This window comes from Prionailurus viverrinus, chromosome D1 (genome assembly GCF_022837055.1).
Source record: "Prionailurus viverrinus isolate Anna chromosome D1, UM_Priviv_1.0, whole genome shotgun sequence".
Lineage (NCBI taxonomy): Eukaryota > Metazoa > Chordata > Mammalia > Carnivora > Felidae > Prionailurus > Prionailurus viverrinus.
Window position 1 is genome coordinate 109,301,445 of NC_062570.1, and position 23,185 is coordinate 109,324,629.

Consider the following 23,185-nt stretch of genomic DNA (forward strand, 5'->3'; position numbering starts at 1 on the left):
ACTAATCCTTAAAATCTACCTATAATTTGTACTGTTGTTCCAAATGCAACTAACACTGACTTTGGTGATATTATATTGAGACAGATGTAATGTCAGCATTTACTGGTCACTTCCTGACAGGATGGACTTCAGCAGATCTCCGTTGGGAGCCCTTAAAATAGAACAGGGTATTTTGTTCAAAAGCAGAAGTTCGGGACTTAATATTAAGGGAGCGAGAAAGTGAGTGAGCACTGTTAGGTGTCACAAATCCCTTCTTTATTTATCTGTTCAATAAATATTAGAGTTTCTACTATCTGCCTGGCATTGTTTGAAACACTGTGGATACAACAGTGAACAAAAACAGACAAAACTTCCTATTCTGATGGAAAGAGAAGTGAAAAGACTATGTTTTACTTAGGGGCAACTGGGTGGCTCAGTTGGTTAAGCATCTGACTCTTGATTTTGGCTCAGGTCATGATCTCATAGTTGTGGAATTGAACCCTGCCTCAGTCTCTTGTGTGGAGAGCGTGGATCCTGCTTGGGATTCTCTCTCCCTCTCACACTCTCTCAAAATAAGTAAATATTTTTTTTTTAATTTTTTTTTTCAACGTTTATTTATTTTTGGGACAGAAAGAGACAGAGCATGAACGGGGGAGGGGCAGAGAGAGGGAGACACAGAATCGGAAACAGGCTCCAGGCTCCGAGCCATCAGCCCAGAGCCTGATGCGGGGCTCGAACCCACGGACCGCGAGATCGTGACCTGGCTGAAGTCGGGCGCTTAACCGACTGCGCCACCCAGGCGCCCCAAAATAAGTAAATATTTTAAAAGACTATGTTTTACTTAAAACATAATAAGTCATATGGCAAGAAGTCTAATGAAAATGGATGAGGAAAGGGTCTAGAGAATTCTGGGATGTATGTCCAATTTTAAATTCTTACACTGTATGTTGCAATTGTGACCAGTCATTGGCCTTTGGCCCCTCTCTCTTTCTGAGCATGCCACATAATGCCCTGTAGCTGTGACACATCCTGTAGGGCCTGCACACCTAGTGTGAAACCCCATTAGCCACTTGCCCTGATGTCCCTGTCTAGGTTTTTGCTGGCCTAAATGGACTAGATCTAGACTCTTAAATCTAAAGCCTCAAGGAGAGTATTCAAGTGATCTTGAGTGTTTGGGAAGAATAGGAAGGCAGGGGAAAAGAAATCTAAACATGGTCTCTCTAGTAAGATTAGGCAGAATTATCTCTATCTCTTCACCTCTGTCCTAATCACTCAGGCACTAAAAACAGCTCAAAGGCTTGGCAAGGCCTACAGGTAGCTGGAAGGAGGTTCTGGGTAGGTTATAATAGTTAAGGCAGAGGCAGAAGAAAGTATAATAATTTGTCTAATGAATGAGGGAATGGTAATACCAAGAGGTGGTGGTGGTGCTGGGATGGCTGCTTTAGCCTCCTATAAGCTCCACCAGCTACTTAGCTCCGATAACTGCCCCTACCCCAACAAATCCAAAATAACTCTTCAACTGTGGCAACTGACATTTTCTCAATCATATGTGAAGTGTGAATAAAAGCATTTTTGGAGAACCTGCTTTTGCATTGATCAGTAAGTTGTGCTTGCAAAAGTAGTTTCAAAGCAAGCTCCTGTAAATCTGACATTTACCAGACATGCCCATAGCTTAGGCTGGACAAAGCCTGTGGAAGGAGACTCATTGGAATTTCTTAGCTATCAGGGCGGTGGTGATCCTGCACCACCAGCCTTGGCCAGGCAGGGGATTACGGGGTGAAGCTGGTGATGGTGGTAATGAAGTCACGGCCTCCTCTCCTTGTGAAGTCAAAATCGTTAAAAAACCAGTGACGCTCACGTCATCCAGGTTTGAGGCCTCCCTTCCGTCCTTAGACACCGAAACCGTCTCAAACGCGGCGGGTAGGGGCTGAAGGCCGGTTACCCCAAATCCCTCGCCCCAGACCGTGCCTCAAGCTCAGGATCCCAGCGGGGCTCGCGGGCGGGCCCGGGCTTGAGCGGGCTCGCTCCTCCCCTCCCCGCGTGGCCTGTTGGGAGTTGTAGTTCAGTCGTCGAAGAGCCGCGCCAAATCCTTTCTCTTCCGCTTCCTCCCCGCCCCGGATGAGTGCGCAGACTAGAGACCGCAGGCTGGGACTCAGAGCGCCGGACTACAATTCCCAACGGACAGCCGCCCCCATTGCGCAGTCCCAGGTAGCCAGCGGCGCGCGCGCGCGCGCACGAGCACACGCGTCGGGCGGGCGGGATTCGGTCGCTTGCGCCTCCCCCACCCCCGGCCCGCCCAAGCGCCTGCCGCGCCTCGCAGACCCGCCCCGTGTACTTTCCCTCCAAGCTCTGCGTACCCCTCCTTCCCCCCAGTTTCTTCTGGAGCCCAGGCCCCGCCCGTTTCCCGCCTCTTGGGCCCGGTTCGTTCTCGCCTCAGCCCGCCCCTCTCCGCGCCCCTGCTGCTTGTGCTGAAGGCGGAGGCTCCATGTTGTCCCCTCAGCGAGCGGTAGCGGCTGCCTCGGGAGGAGCAGGTGAGGTGCCCAATTTCCCCCGCCCCCGCCGCCCTCCTGATTATAGTTCCAAGGAGACCGCCCGTCCGCACCGCCGCCCTTTCGGGCCCGGGGCTTGTGCCGCGCGCCCCTGCCCAGGGTACCCTCGGCCGCGACTTCGGGGCGGGAGGCTGGTAGCGAGGATCGGGCGCGGGCGGAGCCTTGGCTCCCGGCTGGGAGCGGCCGCCTTCGGGGGTCGGGCCCTGCGCGCCGGGGAGGCCCGCAGTGCGCGAAGGCTGGTGGGGCGGGCGGGCGGAGTCCCGCAACTACGGCCCCGCCGGCCCCGCCCTGGCCGAGCCGCGCGCGCTCCGGGGCTGCGGCCCCCCTCCCTGCCCGGCACTTAGCTCGCTCCCTCGCTCGCGGCCCGGGATCCGGGGGCCCAGGGAGCGGGAAGGTAGATGGTCTCGGTTCAGCCTTTGGCAAGGCGCTGGCGGACTCCGAAGTCTTGGAGTTGGAAGCTTTATTTTCGTCCTAACGACCTCGAGGCGCTGACAAGTATTAGGAGAGTGGATTTTAACATCACCCTTCTTTCCATGAACGAGATCAAAGAATGTGGCCTGAATTGGTCTTTAGGAAGTTCTTCTGGGACCTTAGGCACCGGCCGTTGTGCCGAGGCTTTCCCGAAGACCTAACAAAGAGCAAAAGTATTAACAATCAAATAGAGACCATAGGTTGAAGGATAGATACTTCATCTGTCATTTTACCCAGCTTTGTTCTTGGCTTGTGTGTTAACTGAAATCGCCTAAAGTTTTCCTCGAGAAACCTAGAAGCAAAAAAAAAAAAAAAAAAAAAAAGAACATTGTTTGGAGAATCTTAAATCCGAGCCCTCGAATCTGAGCGCGAAGTTGGGTGCAATGTTTTGTGAAAGGGAGAGAACTAACGGACCCCAAAACGTCACTTCACATTTTGGCTTGCCTTTGGAGAAGTAAAACCTACGTGGTTTTAATCTGTGTCAGGTGTTCAGTGTTGCAGTGACCTGAAGTTCAAATTAGTGCTTTTTTCGACTTTGTACCAAACTAGCCTTGTAGTCTAGAAATCCCTGTTCCTGCTTTTACCACCTGTATAGGAAACGCTTGGATGAAACGGATCTCTGTAAGAAAAGAAAGAACACTAGTGCAGCACGTTGTTTTATTAGCTACCGTTTACTGTCTCATTGGGATAATCGTGAAATTAAGGAAAATAACGATAGGGGATAAATGTGTGTAGTGGCATACTTTTCTTAGCGTGCACTATATAGGACTTGTTTCGAATGGGCTTTTTAAAATTGATTTTCTGCGTTGCAGCACGTGTGTTTTTCATTCTTCTGATTTCTAAATCTTAGAAAACAGTTTAAATGCACACTCATTATTTAAAATGAGATAATAGACAATTGTAAGAAGCAAGAGATCAGTATAAAGTTGTCTGACCTCCCCAAATCCCCAATGCTAGGTCATTTAACAGTTTGGTTAAACAGTTTGGTTAAATCTTTTAAGATTCCTATGAAGCACCTGGGTTGTGTGAACTTGTTTGAGAACCGGTTTAAAATTTGCCTATAATGACTAGGCATGCCTGTTAAGTTTCTCTGGCCTTGTGAACTGAGAAATTGTTCACGTAACACAGATGCATTTTAAAGTTAATCTGAATTTGAAAACATTTCCCCGAGTTATCTGAAGTTTTAGGAATATATTGTCTAAAAAAACATCATGGCAGGGGAAGGGGGAAGTGAGGGGAAAGCTTTTGTTTAAAAGAAAAAAAAAAGCTTTAGTCACTGTAGAGCCGACTATCTCAGTTCTGCACATTAGAAAAACCTGTGGTGTTTAAAACCTGACGATGCGTGGGACCCACTGATTCTGATTTCATCCAGGGGCCAGCCAACAGTTAACCCCAAGTAATTCTAATTTGCGTACTAATATATACTAAAATTTCCCTGTAGGTGGTTGCTTACATTTGAATTGATTTGTTACTTTATGGGAACTATAATTTGTAATATCAATATGCGTTAAAAAAATTTTTTTTTAATGTTTATTTTTGAGAGACAGAGCTGGGGAGGGACAGAGAGAGAAGGAGACACAGAATCTGAAGCAGGCTCCAGGCTCTGAGCTGTCAGCCCAGACCCCGATGTGGGGCTTGAACTCAACCTCGCAGTCATGACCTGAAGCGAAGTCAGACACTTAACCGACTGAGCCACCCAGGTGTCCCCGTAATATCAGTATTTGTATTGAGAAGTTGATGCTCTTTGCAAATTTGTAAAAAATACTTTTTAGTAGCATGTTTTTTGATAGAACTTGATATATTTCACAGCTAAAGTATATTACAAGTTAGGAAATAGACTTTACTGGTGTAGTAGGTGAAAAAACTGTTTTTATGTCTTGATAAGGCATCCAAGTCAAATATTGCCAATTAAGAAAGCATTATTCAGTTGGAACACAGACAAATAAAACCTTCAGGTAACCAAATTGATTTTGGTGATTTCTTATTTTTAGGGAAGAGTCAAATAGGATGAATATTGAACTCATTCTATTAAAAAAATGTTTTTTTTCTATAATACAGCCTGGCGTCATTTTTAGATTCAGCCTCGTCTCTGCATTTCTGAATTTTCAGTACTGTTTAGTCGTAGTTATCTTTATAAGTTCATAAAGCACTACAAAACTGACCAGGAAAATACGGTTTTGTTCAGCATTCTGTGCTAAAGTACACAGATTTTTTTTTATGGCAGATGAATTGAGAAAAAATTCCTCTTAAGCCCTTGAATTGATTAGAATGTAAATTTCCCCCAGTGTTCTCTTTTGTTTCGTATAAGTAGTATTTTCATTGAGACAACTTAAAAAAATATGTGTATCTACTTACTGCCTTAAGACAGAATAGACTACAGTATATAAAAGCACTCCCCAACCATGAGCAAATGGAACCACACCCAGCAGTTGGAGTTGGCTGAGGTCTTAGTGTACTTACCCTCACATATGATGATGTGTTTTCTCTGGCCTTGTCTGAATTAGGAACTTTAAAGACTGCCAGCGAGAACAAGGCATGAAATGATATGCCTCTGTTTTTGGGTGTGTTGCTCTTGCCCTTTATTAAATGTGTTTCAAAAGGAGAGTGGAAAACTCAGGTCATAACTTTACCCTGAGTCATACACTATACTTAGTAGAAATGTTTCTGAAACTGAAGTTTATTTGCTTTTTGGAACTCTCTGAGCAGTAAAGATGAGCACTGAGGCTGGCTCTACTCTAGTGGTTCTTAACCCAGGGTGATTATGCCCCGGTGGGACATTTAGCAATTTCTGGAAACATTTTTGGGTCTTACAACCAGGGGGTAGCATTACTGGTATCTAGTGAGTAGAGGCCAGAGTTGCTGCTCGATATCCTGCAATGAATGGGATAGCTTCCCACAGTAGAGAGTTATCTGGCCCCAACTACCAGTAATGCCCAGGTTGAATAACCCTGGTCTACACTGTCGAATTGATCAACTAAATTCTGTATGAATTTTCTGAAGTAGCAGTTGCAACTGCTTCCAGTTAACTAGTTTCATTGAATTTATTCCCGTTCAGGTGTGTTTTCAAATATTTGAGGGGAATTTAAACTTTTTTTCCTACGATGCTTTTTTAAGTTTGTTTATTTTGAGAGAGAGAGAGCGAGCGCACAATGGGGAGGGGCAGAGAGAGAGAGAGAGAGAGAGAGAGAGAGAGAGAATCCCAAGCAGGCTCTGCACTGTCAATGCACCAGCCTGACGGGCTCGATCTCACCAACCAGATCATGACCTGAGCCGAAATCAGAAGTCGGATGCTTAACCGACTGACTGGGCCACCCAGGTGCCCCCCTATAATGCTTTTCTGATAGAATTTATTTGTTAGAAGTTATGTTTTCCATAGACCTGAAAAGCCCAGTTATGATTCAGTAGTCTCACCTATTTTTAATTTAGCCCGTGGAACTACGTTTTAAAAAGTCTTTTAAACATTCAAAGTTAGATCGTTCTAGGAAGAGTCAATGCTGTAATTTGCTAGGTCTCTACAAATGCTTCCCTGTGATAATTTGTTTCACCTGTTAAGTCTTTCAACTTTCTACTTGGGTTGTCTGCCTTTGTCATTTTGGTGCAGAGCTAAGTGTATTGAGTGCAGTTATCACAGGGATTATTTGAACAGGTGTATATAGACCTGTTGGTGAGTCCGGATTAAGGTGTGTTGTGCCAAAAGTAAAGGATAAATCAGTACTTTAAAAGTAATTGGAGAAAAGATTGTAGCTTCCACACAAACTGCTAAAAGACTTTAATTATCCAGATATTTTCAGCATTTCCTACATACCTGAAGTGATGGCTGTTTCAGTATTACTATGAGCTATTACAGCAATAATCAGAATTGGCAGTATGAAAGAGCATTTGTCCTACACACTTTTTTTTGAACATAGGTTTTTTTTTTTTAATTTTTTTTTCAACGTTTTTTATTTATTTTTGGGACAGAGAGAGACAGAGCATGAACGGGGGAGGGGCAGAGAGAGAGGGAGACACAGAATCGGAAACAGGCTCCAGGCTCCGAGCCATCAGCCCAGAGCCCGACGCGGGGCTCGAACTCCCAGACCGCGAGATCGTGACCTGGCTGAAGTCGGACGCTTAACCGACTGCGCCACCCAGGCGCCCCTGAACATAGGTTTTAAGTTCCCTTATATGTATATGGATGACAGATGTGACTATGGTCAGGCCACATCTCTATATGTGTACAAAAATGTCTCTGTTATTCATATAAACACAATACAGCCTTAGCTCTTCATATAAACGAACATTAACTGTTCATATAAGTTAGCATTACTGTTGAGTCAGAGTAGATTTATAGATCTTGGGGAAGAATTGCTTCACTAAAGGGAGAAGGCATGTAAGGTTGCCACTTAAAAGTTTTTCTACTACCATTCCCGGAGGTTGGATCTTTAGAGTTTAAGATTCCTGAGAAGTGGGAGTAATTTCATTGCAATTAGGGGGAATCCCAATCCCCACCCCCCCCCAAAAAAAACCCCCTCGAAACAAAACCCCAAACCTCGAAAGCTTTTGTGTGAATCCTTAGCAAGTTGCTTTAATGTTTTTATCATTATAAATTTTGATCTGTTCTTTAGCCAATCCTGTATAATTTAAATTACGCCAAGGGATGAATGGGTTACCTAGCAAGTTTGGCCAATTTAAATATCCAGGAAGTTTTCAATTGTTAAAGAGTCATTGAATTTTAGAGCTAGAAAATCACTTCACCTAACTGCCTGGTTTTGTAGAGGAAACTGAGACACAGAGAAGTAAAATGATTTACTCATGCTGTTAAGAGTCATTGCAAAACTGGGCTCCAGTTGTTGGGGAAGACCTTTCTCCTGTACATTCTGCCTCACTAGAGTAACAACCTTTGCCAAAAGAGGAGCTTGAGTCATAGGAGGAAATGATAGGATTTGGGGATACAGTGTAAAGGAAGATAGAGTCGGGAGGTGTAGAGGTTGAGAGGTAGAGATTTCAGAGAAGTGGAATAATTGAGAGGATTCATTTTGATGACACTTGTAAGTCATCACTTGTAAGTAGACTCATGAAATGTTAGTACTGGAAGGGTTTCTAGAGGTTGAATCTTGACTCATTTCACAGTTGACACCGAAGACTAGACATGCCCAGAATGACACAGGTTGTTAGTGGTAGGACTGGAACAGGAACTCGTCTCTTGACTCCTACACCCGTATATTTCTACATATTACTTCTGAGAGTGAGGTGATGGTGGAATATCCAGGCGAATCTGTCCCTTAGGCAGTTTCACATTTGGACCTGAATGCAGGTTAGGAATTAATGAAGTTGCATCACCAAAATAGAGGGTATAGCGAAATTACAAGAATAAAGAGCTCATTTAGGGAGTGAATGAGAACCACAAGACTGAAGCAGAGTGCTGGTGTAACTCACAGGAGGCCAAAGAGAAAAAGAAGCAGCTGAAAGAGATGGTAAAGAGATTGGGTGGGAGCTAGGAATGGGCACTGTCTCTGAGTCCAAAGGTTTTCAGAAGTTCTAGAAGCAGGTGGCAGTTGTGTTGTCACACAGTTGAATGAGAATCAAGAAAGGGCCATTGGATTTGGCAAGAGGTCATTGATAAACCTGAGAATAGTTTCAACAGGGAGATTGAGAGGAAAGTCAGATTGCAAAGTGATGAGAAGGGAATGGGTAAATGGATGAAGACATACCTTTAAGGAGTTTGGCGGTGAAAGGAGACTGCAAGAGGGAAGAGAAGAAACTGATTTTTATTAAGATACTTGACATGTACTATTGGGGTTAATGTGCACAATACAAGGAATCTTCTTCCTTTTAGATACTGGGACTGAATGTGACAGTTTCCCTACTTCCCAGAAGCTCCCAGCTGGGTGATAAGTCATGATCACAAATGCTAGTGTTATAATGAGTGGAATAATAGTAGGTATGAGGTTTTATTGGAAATAGGAAAGTGGGACCACTTTATTGAGTTACTAATATGTGTTAGACTCTGCTTTGAAATGAGTATTCAATTTGTAAATAAATGGAGCTACAAGTGGTAAGAAATTTATCCATAGTCACATTGAGACTAGGTGGTGGGGTTTATTCAGTTATTCCACAAGTATTTATTGGGTGTCCACTAGGTGTGGGCCTTGTTCTGGGATCTTGGGGGATCTAACATTGAACAAAAGAGACAAAAATTCCTGCCCTCATGGAGCTTACATTCTAGAGGGGAGAGAAAAGAGATTCAAGCCCTGCCCTCTGGATTCCAGAGCCTGTTTTCTTTTTAGTATATCAGGTAAAGTGATAGGCTCTGAGAGTCTGGGCTGGAAGGGATCAGGACAGAGGGAGTGTGAATGTGAGCGCCGAAGGATAATTGTTTGCCTGGAGTCGGGGGAGCTTGCATTTCAGGAGGTGGGAACAAATGGTTGAATAGGTTGTACATTGGAAATTTTGGAATCCGGGCAGGACAGGACCTGAATCCTAAGTTTCTTCCAGTAGAAAGACCAGTGAATGTAAATCTGCCTGGGAAGATGAGGGGAGTAAGGAATTAGAGGAACCAAGGCAGTGGGGAGAACCGTGAACAACTTTGGCTTAGAGGATGGAGATTTAGCTTTGAGCCATCAGTCCATAAAGTGTTTTGATAGCCCCTTGTGTAGTTGCTGTCGTGATGTGTTTTTGTGCTGTAACGAAGGTCAGCCCTAATGGATGAGGTCCTATCATTAAAGTAACCCTTGGGGACGGTGCCTAACTGGCAAGAAAGATTGGAGGTGGTATGGCCTAAGCTAGGGTTTTGATGAAAGGATCTTAAAGGATCAGGGAGCCTGAGATATGCAGATAAATCAGCAAAGGACAGTTATTTTTTTATTTAAAAAATTTATTTTTGTAGTTTTATTTAACTCATCTCTACACCCCATGTAGGGCTCAAACTCACGACTCCGAGATCATGAGTCACGTGCTCCTCCGATTGAACCAACCTGGTGCCTCTTTTTAAAAAAATTTTGGGGGGGGGGTACCTGGCTGATTCAGTCAGAGGAACATGCGATTCTACACCCACGTGGGGTGTAGAGATTACTTAAGTAAATAAAATCTTTAAATTTTTTTTTTAGGCCAAAAAGGACATTTATATAACATCTGGAAAGGTGTGAGTAGAAATAAAGTTTTTACTTGGAAGATCAATGATACGGTCTCTTTGTCTTAGGAAGTGAGAGAGAAAGATGATGTGAAAAGAGAGCAACTCTGTTTAAATTGAATTATTGGTGGTGTGTACAGTTCAAAATGATTTTTCCCTTAAGTGGAACCAAACCAAAGGAACAAGATCTTTTTAAATGCAGTGTGCCCAGTAAACTGTTGTGAAGAGAAATGCAAGCTCACCCCGGGTCCTCCAACTAAACATAGCCCGGTTCTCTTCCTTTTCATTGGGCTGTAGGCGGAAAGAGGAAGAAATGAATGACGGTCTTACCGCCTTTGTTCTCCCAACTGGCCTTCTCCGTCGTCTTCATCTTCCCTTGAAGCACAGTTCATTGTGCACAACTGCATACGTTCTGGTCATCGGTTTATTCCATCTTGTCTGTAGCCCCAGGAACCTTACTTCCTGTGCCTGGTGCTCTGACAAAACCATCTGCATCCTCGGGGTCGTAGCTTTCAACCTATTCCAGAACATACGGTTCATTGTTTTTACAGTCGTTTATTGTGGGCCTGCTGTGTGTCAGAACGTCCACATTGCTCAGCAAACTTTAATGGTGGAATAGATGAAATTGAAAGAGCCAGCATCATGAACTTAATTGTGAAGTCCCCCGGGACTGTTGTACGGGTTACTGGGTTTGGCTGTATCTGAGAGAGCCTTCAAGTAGGTTTCATTGATTCATTCATGCATTCTTTCACATAACAGCGAGCCAGCATGGCGCTTCTGCCGCATGAAGCCCCAGGCCCTACCTCTCTTGTTGCTCCAGTGCTCCCGGGCATTGGGGCGTTGCCCTCATGTGCCTGGTGCAGGATGACTCCCTCCCGCTGATGCATCCAGCTAGCAGGAAAGGGGGAAGTTGTTATATCGTTTCCAGTCAGAACTTAGGCACACGGTGATGGCCCTGCTACAGGATTGGGTTGAAAACGTTTTTCTTTCCGGCAGTGTTATGCCCAGCTAAAAATTTGTTGCCATAGCAGGAGGGGAAAATGAATGTTGGGGGAGCGACCAGCCATCTCAGGGACCTTGTTTGGAACTGCTCTGAGTATTGCACAGTACTTAACACTGTGGCTTATCCATAAGGTCCGAATAAATTGTTCTTGTTAGTTCTTTTATATGAAAGATTGAAGGTCCTTAGTTCCTGGATTCACCTGCTATTGTGGCAATAAAAAGAACTGTGAGAGAATATTCACAGAAATGTTTCCTTTTATCCAGGCAGTAAAGGGAAAGAAAAATATTCCTATACATTTATCACAATGATACCATGACAGTTATTGTGTATTTATAACTTGTTTTCCAGTAGTCTGCCAAAAATTAAAAAGTGGCAAGACCCTTTTGTTGCTGACATTTTAAATATAAAAAGTGATCAGCAATTTCTTTAGCTTAAAGGGTGCAGTATGGCAGTCATGCTGTTTGTTGACTTTGCCTGCTGTGATCATGCAACCTTCAGTCCTTCCCAGACAAAAGTAACTTGGGAACCATATTTGTGATTTTGGCCATATCTGCTTACCTGTACAATGCTTTACTTAATATTTATCTTTCAATTTACTTTATTATTTTTAAATTTTTTAAATGTTTACTTATTTTTGAAAGAGAGAGAGAGAGAGAGAGCAGAGAAGGAGACACAGAATCTGAAGCAGGCTCCAGTCTCTGAGCTGTCAGCATAGAGCCCCATGTGGGGCTTGAACCCACAAGCTGTGAAATCATGACCTGAGCGGAAGTCAGATGCTCAACTGACTGAGCCACCCAGGTGCCTCTCAACTTACTTTAAGTTGATTCCCCTTTTAAACTTGCCATCCTTCTAAGCAATAGTCCATTAAAACATGGTTTTGTTTCCTAATACACATTAAAATACATAATTATTAGAATGAAAATTGTCCTTTTAACTACAGAAACATCTCCTTTAATGCCTGTGGCACATACTCACATTTAGGGAAATAGTGCTTTGCTTCATCCTTAAGCTACGCTTGTAGCTTTTTGTAAACTTTCCATAAATCCATAGCTACTAAGTGGCTCAGAATTTCTTTCTTTTTTTTAAAATTAAGTTTTTTTGTTCATTTTTGAGAGAGAAAGTGCAAGCAGGAGAGGGGCAGAGAGAGGGAGAGAGAATCCCACGCAGGCTTTGTGCTGTCAGCGCAGAGCCTGACACGGGGCTTGAACCCAAGAATCGTGAGACCATGACTGGAGCCAAAGTCAGACGCTTAACCAACTGAGCCACCCAGGGGCCCCGGCTTTGAATTTCAAAGAATTAATATCTTTGTGCATTCAACTGTGTCAGGGAAACTACTAGTTAGTGCTTAATTTTGAGCTAAAGAATTAATTTGCCCTAAAATGTTGACTAGGTTATTAAGAGTGATCTTCAAGTCCTAGCCCCTAAACATCCTTTCAGGCTTTTCTCCAGAACTTGTTGGGCAAGATGTTTAGCTTTTGTAAGCTCTAGTATCCTTATATTAATTAATTAATTAATTAATTAATTAAATTTACATCCAAATTAGTTAGCATATAGTGCAACAATGATTTCAGGAGTAGATTCCTTAATGCCCTTTACCCATTTAGCCCATCCCCCCTCCCACAACCCCTCCAGTAACCCTCTGTTTGTTCTCCATATTTATAACTCTTATGCTTTGTCCCCCTTCCTGTTTTTATATTATTTTTGCTTCCCTTCCCTTATGCTCATCTGTTTTGTATCTTAAATTCCTCATATGAGTGAAGTCGTAAGATATTTGTCTTTCTTTGACTAATTTCACTTAGCATAATACCCTCCAGTTCCATCCACGTAGTTGCAAATGTCAAGATATTCTTTTTGATTGCCGAGTAATATTCCGTTGTATCTGTATACCACATCTTTATCCATTCATCCATCGATGGACATTTGGGCTCTTTCCATACCTTGGCTATTGTTGATAGTGCTGCTATAAACATTGGGGTGCATGTGCCCCTTTGAAACAGCACACCCGTATCCCTTGGATAAATACCTAGCAGTGCAATTGCTGGGTCATAGGGTAGTTCTGTTTTTAGTTTTTTCAGGAACCTCCATACTGTTTTCCAGAGTGGCTGTACCAGCTTGCATTCCCACCTAGTATCCTTGTTTTTAAATACAGGGCAGTATTATTTACTTCATAGGATTGTTCTGAGGATTAAATTAAATGTATGTAAAAGGCTTAGCAGTGGTGGGCATCCTTTCTACTGTTGATGGACATTTGGATTGTTTCTGGTTTTGGACTATTTTGAATAAAGCTGATGTGAATGAACATTCTTGTATTTCTGTCTTTTGGTAGACATAAGCATTTATTTCTCTTACATACCTAGGAGTAGAATTGCTCGATGGTAGGTATGTCTAGTTTTAATAGATATTGCCAAGAAGATTTCCAGAGTGGTTATATTCTCATCAGAATGTGTGTGAATATTCCAGTTGTACCATATCCTCTCCCACAGTTGATATTGTCTGTCTTTTAAATTTTAGCCTTTCAGATGGACAGGTGATGGTATCTCATTATGGTTTTAATTTATGTTTTCTTTGCTAAGTAATGGTATGGAACCACCTCTTTATATGATTATTGACCATTTGGATATCCTTTTTTCATGAAGTGCCTTTTGCTTATTACTATTTTAAAAATTGGAATATTTGTCCTTTTCTTATGGATTTCTGTATTCATTCTGGATGTGAGTTTTTGGATACAAGTATTGTGAATATTTTGTACTAGCCTGTGGCTTTCATATTTACTTAATGATGTCTTTTAATGAGCAAAAATTCTTAATTTTATCATGGAGTCTAATTTGTCATTTTTTTCTTCTATGGTTAGTGCTTTTATGTTGTTTAAGAAGGTTTTGCTTTTCCCATGTTCAAAAATACAAATTTAAAAAAAAGATTTGAAACTTAATATTTTTCTCTCCAACAATCTAGGTGATGCCATGGAGACTGGAAAGCCTGGTCCAGTGCAGGTTGTTTTGGTTCAGAAAGACCAGCATTCCTTTGAGCTAGAAGAGAAAGCTTTGGCCAGCATTCTCTTGCAGGACCACATCCGAGACCTTGATGTGGTGGTGGTGTCCGTGGCTGGTGCCTTCCGAAAGGGCAAATCCTTCTTTCTGGACTTTATGCTACGATACTTATATTTCCAGGTAAGTGAGAATTATTTCATCTCAGGTTAGAAAATGAGACTTTTGTGTCCAAAATAGCAAGATAAGCTCATGGATTATCCTTGATGTGCAAAATTACTCAAAATTTAAGATTTCATGGATATTGCTTATTTCTCCCCTAGAAGGAAGGTGGCCGTTCAAATTGGTTGGGTGACTCAGAAGAACCATTAACAGGATTTTCATGGAGAGGGGGCTCTGACCCAGAAACCACTGGGATTCAGATCTGGAGTGAAGTTTTCACCGTGGAGAAGCCAGGTGGGAAGAAGGTAAGGAAGAACGGACTTTTAAATGAACAAAAACAACAAAATGGGAACTTTAATGTGTACTCTGATAATTCCGTTAAAAATAATATTTATCCAGGGGCATCTGAGTGGCTCAGTCGGTTGAGCGTCTGACTTCAGCTCAGGTCATGGTCTCATGGTTCATGAGTTCAAGCCCACATCAGGCTCGGGGCTGTCAGCCTGTAGGCACAGAGCTCGCTTCGGATCCTCTGTCTCTCTTTCGCTCTCTGTGTTCCTACCCCACCCACGCATTCTCTCAAAAATAAACAACAAAAAAAAAAGAATAAAAAGGTTTGTTAAATGGTACCAGAGTTGTATTTAATCTAGACCTATTTACTCCTCACCACCCAGTACTCTTCTGAGTACTCTAGAATTATGGGACTTTTCAGTCTGGCTGAGGGAACAGGCCTGTTCTTGGCTGTCTGTGAGCACGGGGTACTGTTCCCTCTGAACCTTTTGGATTGTTGTTTCTCGAGCCTCAGGTAGTGTCCTCATGCACACATGCTTGTAAGTATTCAGCTGAACTCTTTTTTTTTTTTTTTTATTTATTTATTTATTTTTTTATTTATTTTTGGGACAGAGAGAGACAGAGCATGAACGGGGGAGGGGCAGAGAGAGAGGGAGTCACAGAATCGGAAACAGGCTCCAGGCTCTGAGCCATCAGCCCAGAGCCCGACGCGGGGCTCGAACTCACGGACCGCGAGATCGTGACCTGGCTGAAGTCGGACGCTTAACCGACTGCGCCACCCAGGCGCCCCTCAGCTGAACTCTTGATGTGGACCCTCTGCAGGTCCCTGGGGTTTGTTGTATCTCTCTCTGCCTGGGAATTCCAGCTTTCTTGGTCTCCCTGACTCTCAGCTGTGTCTCTTCAACTCAGGGAAATCTGTCGGGTTCTGCCTGGGTTTCCGTTGCCCGAGCCTTGGCCGGAAAGCTGGGACAACGGACGGGCTCACCTTACCTGTTTCCTTTCCCTTGAGGATCATTATCCTTTGTTACCTGATGTCCAGTGTCTTGAACTGCCTTTTCATGTATTTTGTTCTTTTTTGGTTTCAGGTAGGAGGGTAATTTCAGTCTCTTACTCCATTTTGGTGGGAAGTGGAAGCCCAGTCTTCCCATTTTAGAGATGCCAGAAAGAGACCCAGGGAGTTAAGGCCTGCAGTGGGTAATACAGGGGCTCTTCGGTCAGGCATTACAACAAGGCCCTACAACTGTTCAATTCTGTGTTTTCCAGTATCATTGCTCTCTTTCTACATTTCTGATAATGTATGGTAGATGCTTTCATAATTTTCTTTCTAGGAATACGTAATTATTTTTGACTTCGTGATTTTGTAGAACTGGTGGATCTAATTCTTATTTTGGGGGGCAACTGGTGTGTTAATTTTTCATAATAGTTTAGGAAGTCTCTACAAAGTTAGTAGTAAGCAAGCTTTGCTTTTATTTTATTTTATTATTTTATTTTTTTCAACGTTTATTTATTTTTGGGACAGAGAGAGATAGAGCATGAACGGGGGAGGGGCAGAGAGAGAGGGAGACACAGAATCGGAAACAGGCTCCAGGCTCTGAGCCATCAGCCCAGAGCCTGACTCGGGGCTCGAACTCACGGACCGCGAGATCGTGACCCGGCCGAAGTCGGACGCTTAACCGACTGCGCCACCCAGGCGCCCCAGCAAGCTTTGCTTTTAGTTATCTGACATTTGTAGTGCCCTCATTTTATCTTGTTGAATTGACTCCCATAAAGCTCATTGTTTTTTGACATCATTTTGGCTTCCTCACCTTTAAAAAAATTAATAATTTTACTTATTTATTTTTTGAGATGATTATTTTATTTATTTATTTATTTATTTATTTAAAATTTACAACCAAGTAAATTTAAGTTAGCATATATTAGTTAGTTAGCATATAGTGCAACAATGATTTCAGGAGTAGATTCCTTAATGCCCCTGACCCATTTAGCCCATCCCCCTCCCACAAACCCTATAGTAACCCTCTGCTTGTTCTCCATGTTTAAGAGAAACAAAACACATTTATGTTTTGCCCCCTCCCTTGTTTTTATATTATTTTTGCTTCCTTTCCCTTACGGTCATCTGTTTTGTCTCTTAAAGTCCTCATATGAGTGAAGTCATATGATATTTGTCTTTCTCTGACTAATATCACTTAGCATAATACTCTCTAGTTCCATCCATATAGTTGTATATGGCAAGATTTCATTTTGGATTGCTGAATGATATCCCATTGTATATATATATTTACCACATCTTCTTTATCCATTCTTCCATCGATGGACATTTGGGCTCTTTCCATACTTTGGCTATAGTCGGCAGTGCTGCTATAAACATTGGGGTGCATGTGCCCCTTTGAAACAGCACGCCTGTATCCCTTGGATGAATACCTAGTAGTGCAATTGCTGGGTCGTAGGGTAGTTCTGTTTTTAATTTTTTTGAGGAACCTCCATCCTGTTTTCCAGAGTGGCTGCACCAGTTTGCATTAATAGACTTTATTTTTTGGGAGAATTTTAGATTTATGGAAAAATTGATCAGAAACTGCAGAGTTCTCATACTCCCCTTCCCATCTGCCAGTTTCCCCCTATTGTTTATATCTTGTTTTAGTGTAATGCATTTTTTATAATTAATGAACCAATATTGATATATTGCTATTAACCAAAGCCCACAGTTTACATTAGGATTCCCTCTTTGTGCTCTACATTCTGTGGGTTTTGGTAAATGTATACTGATATGCAGCTACCATTATTGTGTCAGACAGAATAGGTATACTGCCCTAAAAATCCTCTGTGCTCCACCTGTTTGTTCCTGCCTCCTCCCCCCTCCTCCTCTCAGAACTGGCAACCTCTGATCTTCTGTCTCCATAGTTCTGCCTTTTCTGGAAAGTCATATAGTTGGAATCATACAGTCTGTAGCCTTTTCTGATTGGCTTCTTTCCCTTAGCAATGTACTTTTATGGTTCCTCACCTTTTTTAATGACTTGATAGCTCATTTCTTTTTATTCCTGAATAATATTCCATTATATGGATGTTCCACAGTGTATCTTCACCTACTGAAGGACATCTTGTTTGCTTCCAGGTTTTGGCAATTATGCAGTCAAATGCCCTACCCCTGAGCTATACTCCCAAGTTTTGGCAATTACGAATAAAGCTGCTGGAAGCATTTGTGAGCAGGTTTTTGTGTGGATGTCAGTTTCAACTCATTTGAGTAAATACCAAGGAGTGTGATTGTTAGATTGTATGTAAGGCGATGATTTGTTTTGTAAGAAACTGCCAAACTGTCTTCCAAAGTAGCTGTATCATTTTGTACTGTTTCGAGCAATGATGCAAGTTCCTGTTGTTCCACATACTCGTCGGCATTTAATGTTGTCCATCTTCTTGATTTTGGCCATCCTAATAGGTGTGTAGAGACATCTTGGTGTTGTGTTTCCTACCTCTTTAAAAAACATTATGTTCAGACATTCAACAGGATCAGGAGTGCTTTCAGAAATCGATATAATATTGTATAAATGCCATACTAATAAGCAGTTTTTTTAGAAGTTTCCCAAATAAAAGTTTCACATGATTGTCTTTTTTTTTTTTTTTAAACTTTTATTTATTTTTGAGAGACAGAAAGAGAGCATGAGCAGGGGAGGGTCAGAGAGACGGGGAGACCTAGAATCTGAAACAGGCTCCAGGCTCTGAGCTGTCAGCACGGAGCCTGACACGGGGCTCAAACCCACTACTGTGAGATTATGACCTGAGCCGAAGTTGGATGCTTAACTGACTGAGCCACCCAGGCATCCCATGATTGTCTTACTTTAAAAAAAAAAAAAAAAAGTTTACTTATTTATTTTTGAGAGAGGAAGAGGGAGGGAGAGGGAGGGAGAGGGAGGAGCAGAGAGAGAGGGAGACAGAATCTGAAGCAGGCTCTGTGCTGTGCTAACAGTGCAGGGGTTTGAACCCACGAACCGAAAGACCATTACCTGACCTGAAGTCGGATGCTTAACTGACTGAGCCATTCATGAGTCACTCCATGATTGTCTTAACTTTTTAATATACTTGGTGAGATTTTAGCTTAGCACTTACCTGGATACAAATGTAGATAATTTATTTATACTTTTTTTTTTTTTTTAATTTTTTTTTTCTTTTTTTTTTTTTTTTTTTTTTTTTTTAAATTTTTTTTCAACGTTTATTTATTTTTGGGACAGAGAGAGACAGAGCATGAACGGGGGAGGGGCAGAGAGAGAGGGAGACACAGAATCGGAAACAGGCTCCAGGCTCTGAGCCATCAGCCCAGAGCCCGATGCGGGGCTCGAACTCCCGGACCGCGAGATCGTGACCTGGCTGAAGTCGGACGCTTAACCGACTGCGCTACCCAGGCGCCCCTAATTTTTTTTTTCAACGTTTATTTATTTTTGGGACAGAAAGAGACAGAGCATGAACGGGGGAGGGGCAGAGAGAGAGGGAGACACAGAATCGGAAACAGGCTCCAGGCTCTGAGCCATCAGCCCAGAGCCTGACGCGGGGCTCGAACTCACGGACCGCGAGATCGTGACCTGGCTGAAGTCGGACGCTTAACCGACTGCGCCACCCAGGCGCCCCTATTTATACTTTTTAGTTGAAAATCTTTTAAATATGTAACTCGTGTATTCTTTTAAATTTTTTTTTTTCAACATTTTTAATTTATTTTTGGGACAGAGAGACAGAGCATGAACGGGGGAGGGGCAGAGAGAGAGGGAGACACAGAATCAGAAACAGGCTCCAGGCTCTGAGCCATCAGCCCAGAGCCTGACGCGGGGCTCGAACTCATGGACCGCGAGATCGTGACCTGGCTGAAGTCGGACGCTTAACCGACTGCGCCACCCAGGCGCCCCACTCGTGTATTCTTTTTAACTGTTATGTAGTAATTACATGAATGTCTTATTTTATCCACTTACCTACTTAGATGGTCTCCTTTTTAAAAAAATTTTTTTTTTAATTTTTATAATCCTTGCTACAGTGAACAATCTGATAAATCTCTCCTTGAGTAAATGTGCAAGCGTGACCCCAAGCCATAGTCTTTGAACTCTGTCCATGACCCATGAAGGGTAGAGAAATCAATTTATTGGCTCATGACCAGTATTTAAAAAGAAAGAACTAGAACAGAGCAGAAAGTATCAGAGTGCAGTGTGCATACACATTTAGTTTCAGCTTTATGTATGTGTGTAATATATTCAGTCATGATGTTAAATATATTTCTTTCTTTGGGTTCTGGTCCAGAACATTAGAGAGCCACGTGGCAGTGCATTTGCTAGGTCTGAGAATGCCCATTTCCCCCTTTCTAGCTGCTACTAAATTGTTCTTGACCGTGGTTGTGACAGTTCACCATTTCACTATGTGATAGAGAATACCATTTCCCCAGACATCCAGCAGTTTATCTGAGCGTACATGTGACTCCTGTTCTGCAAGAGCTTCTCTTTAGCATTTCGTTTCCCCATTTGCCTTATTTTTCTTTTTGTAAATATATGCCATGATGAGCTCTTTTTTATTGAGATATAATTCACATATCATAAAAGTCATCTTTTTTAAAAAAAATTTTTTTTTTCAACATTTATTTATTTTTTGGGGGACAGAGAGAGACAGAGCATGAAGGGGGGAGGGGCAGAGAGAGAGGGAGACACAGAATCGGAAACAGGCTCCAGGCTCCGAGCCGTCAGCCCAGAGCCTGACGCGGGGCTCGAACTCACGGACCGCGAGATCATGACCTGCCTGAAGTCAGACGCTTAACCGACTGTGCCACCCAGGCGCCCCAAAAGTCATCTTTTAAAAGTATATAATTTAGGGGTACTTGGGTGGCTCGGTTGGTTAAGCACCTGACTCTTGATTTCTGCTCAGGTCATGATCTCTGGGTTCATGGGATCGAGCCCCACGTCAGGCTCTGCACTGACAGCACAGAGTCTGCTTGGGATTCTCTCTGTCCCTCTCTTTCTGCCCCTCCCCTGCTCGCTCACTGTCTCTCTCTCAAAATAAATATTTTTTTTAAAAGTGTATAATTCAGTGGTTTTTTATCTACTCATGAGGCTGTGCAAGGATCACTATTGTCTAATTCCAGAACATTTTCATCACCCCAAAAAGAAACCCAGTACTCATTAGCAGTCACTCCCCCATTTCCCTGTTTTCACAGCACCTGGCCACTCTTGATCTACTTTCCCTCTCCACGGATCTGTTTGCCTGCTCTGAACATTTATTTCATACAAATGGAATCATACAATATGTGGTTCTTATGTCTGGCCTCTCCCCACTCCCAGCCCAGCGCCCTCAACACCCGTCCGTGGTGTAGCATCATCAATGCTTCATTTCTTTTCGTGGCTGAGTAATACTCTGTTGTATGGACGTGTCACACTTTATCTTTTCATCATTTGAAGGATATTTGGGTTATTTTTACTTTGTGGGTATTATGAGTAATGCTACCATGAGCATTCATGTACAAGTTTTCATGTAAACCTAGGTTTTCTTTCTCCTTGTTTTTACTGTAGTTAAGAGCATTTAACATGAGATCTACCTTGTTAGAATTTTAAGTGCATAATATAATGCTGTTAACTATAGGCAGTAGGCTGTGTAGCAGATTTTGAGAACTCATCCATCTTGCGTAACTAAAACTTTATACCCATTAAACAGCGCCCATTTAGCCTTCTCCCCAGCCAACCACCATTCTCTTCTCTGTTTCCTTGAGTTTGACTATTTTAGATGTCTCATGTCAGTGGAATCAGGCAGCATTTGTCCTTCTGTGACTGGCTTATCTCAGTATCCTCTACACTAAATTGGTAGATAGCAAAAATTCACGGGCGCTAATTGAGGAGAAAGAGATGCCCGGAAGCGTACTTTGGCAATACGGCAATGACCTTGCTTGGTTCCTACTGGACCTGGGAGAGATCGAAGGTGGTCATGTATGGCAGGATTTCCTTCCTGTTTAAGGCTCAGTAGTATTCCGCTGTAGGTAGATACCACATTTTCTGTATTCCTTCATCAGTTGATGACCATGGGAGCAATGACCATAGGAGTCGAGATATCTTGAGATACTGATTTGAATTCTTTTTGGGTATATGCCCAGAAGAGGAATTGCTGGATCATAAGGTAGTTCTATTTTTAATTTTTTAAAAAAGTTTTTCATGTATTTTGATAGAGATAGCATGTGCAAGTGGGGAAGGGGCAGAGAGAGAGAGAATCCCAAACAGCCTCTGCACTTGACAGCATGGAGCCTGATTTGGGGCTCGAACCCATGAACCGTGAGATTAAGAACTGAGCTGAAACCAAGAGTCGGATGTTTGACTGAGCCACCCAGGCCCCCTCCCACTGAGCCACTCTGACTGGTGTGGGTGATACTTCATTGTGGTTTTGATTTTCATTTCCCTGATTATTAGTGAATGATATTGAGAATCTTTTCATGTGTCTATTGGCCATCTGTATGTCTTCTTTGGAAAAATGTCTATTCAGATCCTCTACCTACTTTTTTTTTAATGTTTATTTGAGAGAGAGACAGAGCAGAGGGGGAGGGGCAGAGCAGGAGACACAATCCGAAACAGGCTCCAGGCTCCGAGCTGTCAGCACAGATCCCAATGCGGGGCTCGAACTCACGAACCGTGAGATCATGACCTGAGCTGAAGTCAGACGCTTAACCGACTGAGCCACCCAGGCGCCCCTCCTCTACCTGCTTTTTAATCAGATTGTTTGCTTTGTAGTGTTGAGGTATATAAGTTCTATATATATATATCTTAGATATTAATCCTTTATTGGATATATCATTTGTAGATATTTTCTCCTATCTTCTCCTATTCAGTAATGCCTTTTTGTTTTTTCGGTTGTTTCCTTTGTTGTGCAGTAGCTTTTTTTTTTTTTTTTTTTTTTTCAATTTAAAAATTTTAAATTTCATTTGTTCAAAAGCTTTTTATTTTGGTTCATTGTGGCTTTTTTTTTTTTTTTTAATTTTTTTTCAACATTTATTTATTTTTGGGACAGAGAGAGACAGAGCATGAACGGGGGAGGGGCAGAGAGAGAGGGAGACACAGAATCGGAAACAGGCTCCAGGCTCTGAGCCATCAGCCCAGAGCCCGACGCGGGGCTCGAACTCCCGGACAGCGAGATCGTGACCTGGCTGAAGTCGGACGCTTAACCGACTGCGCCACCCAGGCGCCCCTGTTCATTGTGGCTTTGATTTACATTTGTGTTTCCATAATGACTAATGATGTTGAGAATTTTTAAAAAAAAAATTTTTTTTTTTTAACGTTTATTTATTTTTGAGACAGAGAGAGACAGAGCATGAACAGGGGAGGGGCAGAGAGAGAGGGAGACACAGAATCCGAAGCAGGCTCCAGGCTCTGAGCTGTCAGCACAGAGCCTGATGCGGGGCTTGAACTCACGGACCGCGAGATCACGACCTGAGCCGAAGTCGGACGCTTAACCGACTGAGCCACCCAGGTGCCCCTGTTGAGAATATTTTTATGTGCTTACTAGCCACTTGCATATTTTATTGGGAGAAATAACTATTCAAATCAAATTCATTTTTTAGTTGGATCATTTGTCTTTATTGTTGAATTGTTCATTATATACTTTGAATACTAGACCCTTGTCAGCATAATTTGCAGTTATTTTC

The 23,185-nt window shown here is 42.6% G+C and overlaps 1 protein-coding gene across 3 annotated transcripts in view; it reads left to right on the forward strand.

Moving 5' to 3' along the window:
• Window positions 1-1,885: 1,885 nt before the first annotated feature.
• ATL3 (atlastin GTPase 3) overlaps window positions 1,886-23,185 on the forward strand; it is a 50,696-nt gene continuing 29,396 nt past the window's right edge. The window contains exons 1-3 of one of the 3 annotated variants that reach the window (XM_047877895.1): window positions 1,886-2,187; window positions 14,063-14,277; window positions 14,418-14,561. In XM_047877895.1, the coding sequence (XP_047733851.1) occupies window positions 14,071-14,277; window positions 14,418-14,561 (351 nt within the window). In that variant the 5' untranslated portion in view covers window positions 1,886-2,187; window positions 14,063-14,070. Of the gene's footprint in view, window positions 2,188-2,283; window positions 2,511-14,062; window positions 14,278-14,417; window positions 14,562-23,185 lie in introns of those variants that run through there. The other 2 variants (XM_047877894.1, XM_047877892.1) reach the window with 2 other exon arrangements.